The sequence below is a fragment of the Mesocricetus auratus genome, unplaced genomic scaffold (genome assembly GCF_017639785.1).
Source record: "Mesocricetus auratus isolate SY011 unplaced genomic scaffold, BCM_Maur_2.0 Super-Scaffold_100027, whole genome shotgun sequence".
Classification (NCBI taxonomy): domain Eukaryota; kingdom Metazoa; phylum Chordata; class Mammalia; order Rodentia; family Cricetidae; genus Mesocricetus; species Mesocricetus auratus.
Window position 1 is genome coordinate 24015897 of NW_024429208.1, and position 10026 is coordinate 24025922.

Consider the following 10026-nt stretch of genomic DNA (forward strand, 5'->3'; position numbering starts at 1 on the left):
TATGCCAACCCTCACCTGTGTTTGCTCACTTCCTGCCTCCGGCTTCCAGCATAGCACGGGTTCTTGTTTCCGCTGAGAAAATGGAAAACCAGAGAGGTTGAGTAGCTATGTCCAAACTCACACAGCCAGAAGGGAAGGAGTTGACCCAGCTCCCTCCAGGTTCTGAGGGCTGCATGATGACATGGCGGGGTGTGGCTGAAACCAGGAAAGGCAGCCTGATTCAGAGGGAGGGGACGGTGAGTTTGTTCTGTAGGATGGAAAGGGCCTACCAGGACCATGAGTGCTATGCACACCAAAAGACAGTCACATATTCGATCCAGAAGCCACGGCCCCAATAAGGACAGGTTACCTCCCAGCCTGTCCCTGGCATTCGGTGTAGCAAACATAGTGGCCTTTATGTTTGTAGTCTCTGGCCTGTGGTCTTCCCAGGGCTGGTGGCTACACCCAAGGTGGGCCTTCTTTCTTCCTGCTCCTGGTGCCATTGTCTACCTGAGGTTCATGCAATTTCATGAACCTTCCCTTCCCACTGCTCCTGGCCTAGCCCTCTCTCTTTAATGCAAAACGACAGATAAGGAGGCCAGAATCTGTCCAGCAGCTCTGTTTCAACCAGCCTGCCTGTGATTTTCATTTCTGTGACTCATTGACTCATTCCATAAAAGAAATCTGAATTCCTTAAACCACCTGAAAAACAGGAAGTGATACCAGTGCCAGGCGGGTATTCCCAGCCTTTGTTTCCATGAGCCAGAGCCCAACTTCCCAGCTGTCCCTGTCTCTGCCACCTCAAACAGTCTCTACCACCCCTTCTCTCTGGTGTCCTGGCCCTGGCATAAAATGTGTACCTCACTTGCACACTCACACACACAAATATATACATACATTACTCAGAGAAGTGAGCAGCTAGTAGCTAGGATGGGTCTGGGAGGTTGAATGTTTGCACCAGGTCCCGGCTAACCTCATGGTCTAAGGACATCTTGGGGAAGGAGGCAGAAGGCTGAGTGTGTCTGTCCCCAGGTCTACATCACTGTGTTGGATGAGAACGATAACAGCCCACGCTTTGACTTCACCTCTGACTCGTCCATCAGTGTGCCTGAGGACTGCCCTGTGGGCCAGCGAGTAGCCACTGTCAAAGCCCGGGACCCTGATGCCGGCAGCAATGGACAGGTGGGCATCAAGCCAGGGTCTACCCAGGCTGCAGGGTGTTTTTCATTCCTCTAGGGCTATCTGAGCCATTCCTGTCACCAAGCAGGAAGGGGATCTATGTAGGCTTACTCTCCAGGCTCCTAGGATGCTCTGCTAACATCCCCTGGACCTACCTGCCAGGCACATACAGCCTGGGTAGACCTGATCCATTTCCTCAGCATTATCCCTTTCTTCCTGCACCCCAGCAGAACAGAGGCATAGCGGGCATGGAGGCCAAGCAGCCCCTGAACCTGACCAGCCATCTCTCTTCCCTGTCCCCTCTCTCCTTCCATAGGTGGTCTTCTCCCTGGCTTCCGGGAACATCGCCGGGGCTTTTGAGATCGTCACCAGCAATGACTCCATTGGTGAAGTGTTTGTGGCTAAGCCCCTGGACAGGGAGGAACTGGACCACTACATCCTCAAGGTGAGCACCCACTGGCTCCTCCTGGGCTCCTCACAGCCAAGCACTGAGGAGGGGGGAGCCCACCTCACCCAATACCCACTTCACACAATACCCACATGGTCAGTTTCCTTGCTGTCACCAAGTGATACGGGGCATGTGGCCCACACAAGGTTAAGGGCAGTGCGGCTGGTGGGAGAGGGGCACCTGGGACATGCTTCTGTCCCCAGCAGAAGCAGCTGAGATGCCTAGCCCTGCCACAAGAGGCAGAAGAGCCAGGCATGATGGTACTTGGTACCTACCTATAATCCCAGCACTCAGGGGGTAGTGGAGACCAGAAGATCAGGACTTCAAGGTCATTCTCAAGGTTATTATCATAAATTTGAGACCACCCTGAGCAACGTGAGACCCTATCTGAAAATAAATAAATAAAACAAAACAAACAAAACCAGCCTGGAGAATGCCTCGTGGAACCCGTGGGACTCTGACCCTGTCAGGAACATAGGAGGACCTTGGGCAAATTGTTTCTTCTGGCTGGGCTTGAGTTTTCCCACTTGTGCAATGGGTAAAAGAACCCTACCTGACCTGCTTCTGCTACAGAGTGAAGGACCACACTGCCTTTGGTGGCCACTGAATCACTGGGCTCACACTGCTCCTCGGCAGAGGCTGAGTGCCTGGAGACCATCAAGGCCACACTGAAGTCCCCCCACGGACAAGCTCAGCAGGCAGTCAGGACTCCAGAGGGGTGCAAAAAGAACATTCCAGGCCCTCTCCCTGCTTACCAGGGGCCAGCCTGGAATGACAGAAGCAATGGTACAGGCTTGAATCACATCTCAGACCCAAGGTCAAGATCAAGGGGTTGACAGAGCCCAAAACACAGGCAGGTCAGGAAGTGATGACTCTGCACACTGAAGTCAGATGCTAAATGCACCTGACAAGATGTAGGCAAGGATTATCTGTAGCATAAGCAGAAGGGAACAGCGTGGTGATGAGCGCAAGGCTGAGACACTCGGTGAGTCTCTTGGCTCTCCCAGGTCCTCCCTATCAAGGGGACAGCCTTTGGGCTCTATAGTCCTGACCCCATAGCTCAGTCCTGACTGTGAACCCCTCCTCTTTTCCCACACAGGTCGTGGCTTCTGACCGTGGCACCCCTCCGCGGAAGAAAGACCACATCCTACAGGTGACCATTCTGGACGTCAATGACAACCCTCCGGTGATTGAGAGCCCCTTTGGCTACAACGTCAGTGTGAATGAGGTAAGGACACTTCAGATACCCAGGGTGGACCATGGACAAAAGCTGACCATAAGACGCCCATTTAAACACCTGCCTGGCCCACTGGTCCCTCAGTCCTCAGAATGGAGATTATGTATAGATGCAGCCCTACTACCCAGCCCAGTAGTACTTTTGTGGTAGAAGCAGAGAGCCTGGGATGGCTTCTTTCAAACAAACACATTTGTTACCTGGCACTAAGACTGGATGACTGCAGGAAAACTTTTTCCAAGCCTTGCTGGTCATAGCACCAGGGGCTGCTCATGAAGATGGTTTAGGGTAGAGCCACATTCTAAGAGCAGATGCCCACAGTAGCCTCTGACTACCTACGTGGGTATGCATGCATGCTTCTCCTGCACCTGAAATGTTTCATGTGTGAGCATCCTGTCTGAGCTTACAGGTTTAGACCAGAATCAAGGGGCTCACCCAGGACCTGGCCTACTGTAGGATGTATCCAAAGCACATTGTCTACCAGTATCCTTGCCCCAGGGGACACAAAGCAGAACTTCCAGGGGACCCTGAGCAAAGCCCTGGGGCACCAGGAGCAGGGCAAGGCTATTCCTTGAAGGCCCTGAGCCTAGGATAACCACTGTCTGCTCTCCTGACAGAATGTGGGCGGAGGCACCTCTGTGGTTCAGGTGAGAGCCACCGACCGTGACATCGGGATCAACAGTGTCTTGTCCTATTACATCACCGAGGGCAACGAGGATATGACTTTCCGCATGGACCGCATCAGTGGCGAGATTGCCACACGGCCTGCCCCACCTGACCGGGAGCGCCAGAATTTCTACCACCTGGTGGTCACTGTGGAGGATGAGGGCACGCCCGCACTGTCGGTAAGCAATGGAGACGGGTGGGACAGTGCTGACTCCAAGTATAATAGGGCTGAAGCCCCTCGTAGCCCTCAACCCATCGATGGCTCCTAGGTTGTGTGATTTGAGTTCACAGCTGGGGAGCCTCACGTGACAGATGCATGGGAAGCACAGGACTGGTTCTCTCCAGTCTGCACTGCTCTGGGTCTCCTCTCTCCATCCTCTGGTCTCACTAAGTGATGCCATCAGATGAGCCTGACCCTTGGCCAGGGAGTAAAGAGGGACTTGTGACCAAACTGTGCACTGCAAGACCGCGCTCAACCATGAGTAAATGCAGCCCTCTCTGCACATTAGCATGTCACTGTCGCACGGGGGTGGGAAGGGCTGATGGCTGTAGTCCCATCTGATACTTGGGTGGCCAGGGCCACAGCCCACGATTATGTGATTCTCATGGTTATGTGGTTTGCAGAGCTGGGGAAGGTGGCATGGCCTGCGACTGGGCAGAGACAGTTCCTGTGCTGGGGGAGTGGTCTGTGACTTGGGACCTTGAAAGCTGGCCAATCAGAGCCTGACAGAAAGCTCACCTTTGTTACCTATAAAAGGCAGATTAAGAGCTGGTGTTTGGGGAATTGAATTAGGGCATGGTAAACACAAACGATGGGAGAGAATCACATGGGCCATCTATGGCCACGGTTCCACAGTGAGGAAGATCAAACCCAGGGCCCGTGTGAAGTGAGACCTTGATCTGTAGGCAGGTGGTATAGACCGGGCTCAGCCGGGGTTCCTGTCTTGTGCATGCAGCTACATGTCAGCTGATCAGGCCATACTTCTGGGGGTTGGCAGGCATCCATCGAAGGTGATAGGGACAGCTCCTCTAACTAGCAAGCCTATTCCTGCTCAAAAGCCCGGTGATTGTCAGGCTTGAGTTGGCACAGGGTCTCTCTGTGGCTTTCTCTCAGCCAAAGCAAGTCACAAGCCAGTCTGTACAGTGTGGCCTTAATGAAGGCAAAGATTTGATACATAATTTGCTTAGTTCCTCTCTGCCCCCAAGAGATGTTTTTTAGGTATCCATGGTGTTAGTGGCCCTGCAGGAGGACACAGCAGGTCCAGGCTGGCATTCACTCTGACTAGGGGGTAGGAATTTGGCCAACAGTCCCAGGAACACTCATCACATTATGAAGTGGGAAACAAGACTCCCTTTGCCTTACCTCCTAACCAGCATCCTCACTTCCAGGGCCGCTTGGTGCCTGCTAGCTTAGTCACTCATACAAGTGGGCTAAATAGGACATGGGTAACCAGTTTGGGGTGGTAGGTATTGTATTTGCTGTTGATGACATGGAAGGGTGCAGTTTTAGTCATCTTCGGCAATACATATCTTCAGCTACAGAGTTGCAAGTCAGATTGCATTATTTCATATACAATCTTGATAATTACAAAGACTGATTTTGTGTTCAGTAGCAGTTGGTGTTTCTTGGACTTCTTCTTTGCAAAAAGAGCTTATGCTAAGTGGACATTCTTTGGAGTGTCCTGGTTTCTTGGCCCAGAAGATAGATAGATAGGTAGATAGGTAGATAGATAGATAGATAGATAGATAGACAGACAGACAGACAGACAGACAGACAGACAGACAGATAGATATGTTTTCATGTAGCCTAGGTTGTTCCAAATTCAGGGTATAGCTGAGAATGACCTTGAACTTCTGATCCTCCTGCCTCTACTTCCTGAAAGCTGAGATTATGTGTGTATCACCATGTCCAGTTTATACAGTGCCGGGGATTGAACCCAGGATTTGGGAGTACATAGATGCTATAGGGGAACTCCACCAACTGAGCTGTGTCCCTGCCCTATGACTTGAAATCACAAGAGTCACCTCTGTGAAGAACTAACTGCATTGGCCTCAGGGACATAGTCTGAGAGACAAGCACTGAATCTTCACCACTGCCTGGAGATGGGGGCAGTGGACACCTCTTTGCCTGACAGTCCTGTGGATTTACCAAACACATCCATGCTGTGGTTTGAGCGTTATCCCAGACAGAGGCAAGAGATCAGCTCTGGGCAGTGTTCAGTCTCAGGAAAGACCTCTAACTGTATATCCTCCTTAGCTGTTTTATCTGGGAGACCTATCAACTCTTTAAGTTCAGAGCAGCAGGGCCATGCCACAGGCTAGGACATCATAGACAGACAGTCTGCGGGAAGGACACAGGACAAGAGTGACACTCTGGGCATGAGGTGATCCAATGCTAGGAGCTCTGAATCAGGGACCAGGGAGGGTTTCTGGGACATATCGTCATTTAAAAATATGTATTATTTATTTGCGAGGGGAGGGTCGTGTGTGTGGGCACAGGTACACACCTACCACAAGCATGCATGTGAAAATCACAGGGCAGCTTACCAAAATCAGTTCTCTCCTTTTACCATGTGGCTTCTGGGGTTTTGAACTCAGATCATCAGGGTTGTCTACCAGTATCTTCGCCCTCTGAGTCATCTCACCAGCCTGCAGGTGTTATTTGTAGCATAGGGCTTAGGAATCAACTGCCAAGAAGTTCCCGGTGTCCCAGGAGAACCCCTGTGTCCACACCTCCCTCCCTTCTTCCCTGGGTAACATCCCCTCACCTCCCAAAGCCGGACATTCCTATCCACAGCCTTTAGCCTGTATCACCCAGGCCAGGGACAGCTGGGCTGCAAGGGCCATCCGGGCCAGCCCCAGGCCTGCCACACAATGGCCTGCCACCCTGCCAGAGGAAATCATTGTGTTGCTTGGGACCTCTGTTAACTCCAAGCCACAGGCAGGAAAGACAGGACTGTGGCAAGGCCCAAGTGGCCACCAAGGGACCCCTGCAGGAGGAAGGGCTGGGTCCATGGAGGAAGGACGGAAAGCAAGGAGGAGGTCAGGGGCTGAGCCCTGACCCTGAGGCACCTTGGCAGGAGATTTAGGAGAGAGGGTGGCCTTTTTGACATATGAATGACAGCCAGCAGCAGGAAATACAGTCACACATAACCCTCACTCTCAGGTCCATGGTTCCAAGGTGGGCTGCGAGCAGGGAACACGGCCCTAGCAGCTCATGATATTCTATGAAGCAAGCCTCTCTGCAGTCATGACCCCAGCTTCCCCAGCTATGGCTCTGGCCCCCAGCCTCTGTTCATATTAGGCAGGCAGAACTGCTCCAGGCCAGCAAGAGTAACCCAGCCCCTGGCCTTTAACCTTGACTGTATATATATATATATATATATATATATATATATATATATTTTTTTTTTTTTTTGGTTTTACGAGACAGGGTTTCTCTGTTTTGGAAGCTGTCGGTCCAGCCTGGCCTCAAACTCACAGAGATCCACCTGCCTCTGCCTCCCGAGTGCTGGGATTAAAGGCGTGCGCCACCGACGCCCGGCTGTTTATATTTTTTAAAAGCAACTTATCAAATATGCTGTCAGAGAGCAACAGGATGTGCAGTCATTAAGGCTGGCCTTGCTTGTTAGAGACATTCTGCCACTCTCCAGATGCTGGACACACAGCTGGCCAAGCTCCTTGGGACTCAGTGGTCAGATGCAGCTCTCTGTTCCCTCACCTTTCCCTGGGTGCAAACGCATGGAGTGCATGGACCCCAGTGTCTACCAGAAGTGTTTGACCTGGGGGTGACCAGGCAGGGAGGAGGCAACAAGACGTGGTATGGAAGGAGCCTACACATTAGCAGAGGTTCTCTGGGCCACGGGAAGGAGCCTACACATTAGCACAGGGTCTCTGGGCCACGGGAAGGAGCCTACACATTAGCAGAGTTCTCTGGGCCACGGGAAGGAGCCTACACATTAGCACAGGTTCTCTGGGCCACGGGAAGGCCAGAGAAGACAGAGCATAAATAAGGACATATTCCTGGTGTGGAGTAAACTGGAACCATGAACTTGTGGGTTCAGGTTCATCTCTCAGGAGCCCAGTATGTACAAAGTGAGGGCACTAGTAGATCCTGGGCAAGAAGGCTGTTTGGTTCAATGAAGGGCAGAGGGATGCATAGGCCGAGAGGCAGGAAAACTAACAGTGGTTCCACCAGCCACACAACACGAGCCTTTAGAATTACTATTTCCTTTTGCATTAAATGGGGACAGTAAAGACTCTTGGTGGGGGGTAGGGGAACTCAATAGATATAGTGCTTGCCATACAAGCATGAAGACCTGAGCTCAGATTCCCAGCATCCACAGGAAAAAAGCCAGGCATGGCTACATGTAGTCTGTATCCCCAGCAGTTGGTGGGGTGGGGTAGGGGTGGGTTGCAGAGCCAGGCAAATCCATGAGGCTTACTGCTCGGTCAGTCCAGCCTATTGGTGAGCAGCCTTCACCGAAGGCTCTGTCAAAAACAAAGTGGAGGCACTAGAAGAGATGGCTCAGTAGTTAGAGCACTTGCGCTGTTTCCAGAGGACCCAGGTCAATTCCACCCACACAACTCTCTGTAACTCCATTTCCAAGTGGATCCAGTGCTCTCTCCCCTGGCCTCCACAGGCATCAGGCATACATGTGGTGCCCATACATACATGCAGGCAAAAACCTATGAGCGTAAAAATATCGAAACATATGCTAAAAAGTTCAGTGGTGGGGCTGGAAAGATAGCTCAGTAATTAAAACCTGTCTTAATTTGTTGCTCTTGCAGAGGTCCCGGGTTTGATCCCCAGCACTCACATGGTGGCTGCAGTTCCAAGGGACACAACAGGCATGCCCATGATGCTTATACATGCATCTAGGTAAAACATTCATTAAGTAAACACATTTTTAAAAAAATACATTGCAGAGGAATAAAAGAAGACACCCAATGGTGATTTCTAACTTCCATATGCACACACATAAACATATATACATGCATACTTCATACACATGCACACCAGGAAACTTTGAGGACTGACAAAGAAAAGGAAGCAAAACCACACATGAAAATCTTTTGGGAAGCATAGCTTAACAAAAAAGATTAAGATATGGCATCCATACTGCTGTTTCCTTTTCCTGGGTCCAAGGCATTACTAATTAATCTCAGCACATTCTTATCAGCTGTATTATCACATCTGAATTCCTCTCATTATATTTCCCAAGAAGCCATACTAGCAGAACCATGAAACCCAGTGAAATGTTTATCGCTTGGCTTCAGGAGCTCAAAGTGATAATGCCATTATGGTGATCCTAGAAGGCCCAGACACAGCTAGCTCCCCAGAGTATAATCCTAGGGTTCTGGTTCCGCTCAGCTACCCAAGGACTCTGTATCGGCTATTAGCTCCCCGGGCAGCCTTAAACTGCTGTTAGTCCCCACCCTCCCAGGACTCATGTTCATTGTGGGCAAGGAAAGTGTCAGGCTAAGCAGTGGGCATGCAGGGCATTGGTTCGTGCTCTTTGTAGTCGGGGACAGGCACTCAACTGGGCCGTTTGTTTTCAAGGAACCTGCCTCCCACTCTCCTGCTTGGCACCCCCAGTTCCTCTCTTGCCTATTTTAGTTCCCTGAGAAAATCAAAGTTCAACTCCTACTATAGCCAGGTCAGCCCTGGAGTGCTGCTCTAGCTCATACCCAGGAAACCCTTTGCCAGGAGGTAGCATGCTCTAGGTTAGTAGAGATAATTGACCCTCTGCAACCCTCAGCCCAGCTGCCTCCTCCAAGTCTGTCCTCCAGAAGCCAGCCTCTGCCCGGGCTCTCAGCTGCTTCTTGCTGGGGAAACACTGGTAGGGTAGACTAAGGACTCATTGCAGAAGCTGGTCTGAGGCACGCTAGCATACTCTGGGGGGCCAGCTTGGTTCACAACAACCACCAGTGGCCTTTTGACTTGTCAAATAGCCCTTGCTGTATCAGAAATCTTTCCTACTGGTACCTCTCAGCCCAGTCCCAGGGAGAGCTTTACTTGAACCTCCAGAGATAGGCAAAGCACCCCCCAATTTCTGACAGCTCCCAAGGATGAATGAATTCTTCAGAATATAGACTTCTCTCCCTGGGCTTCTGCTAGTACCAGGAACCCAGTATGGCTGGGGAGGCTACAGGGCTCTTCCTCCTCTTGGAAACTAAGTTCCCCACTGTGTCTCATAGTCACCCCATCGCTTGCCCCAAGGGCAGGACACCTCCATTTCCCATGCCCAGACCCTGCACCTCCACAGCAGCAGCAAAGGTCATGGGCCCAAGGTTGTGGATGTAGACAGAGCCTGGACCACACAAAAACTGCATCAAGAAAACAGGAAACCGTGAAGCTGACATGCCTTCACTTGCAGGGTCCAGAAGAGAAGAGTCTAGAGCCCTGCAGAAGGAAGCTGGGCAGGAAGTGAGTGGCTTTCTGCTGGGGGCCTCCTCCCCTTTCCACAGAGCAGCAGCTAGACAGGGGTCCATCCGACAGTCAAATTCTTAGAAGTCA

The 10026-nt window shown here is 51.4% G+C and overlaps 1 protein-coding gene across 1 annotated transcript in view; it reads left to right on the forward strand.

Annotated features, from left to right (window-relative positions):
• The window catches only part of Cdh23 (cadherin related 23), a 365574-nt gene that overhangs the window by 290212 nt on the left and 65336 nt on the right, over positions 1–10026 (forward strand). The window contains 4 exon segments of the mRNA XM_040732605.1: positions 1012–1161; positions 1475–1603; positions 2706–2834; positions 3458–3685. Coding sequence (XP_040588539.1) covers positions 1012–1161; positions 1475–1603; positions 2706–2834; positions 3458–3685 — 636 coding nt within the window.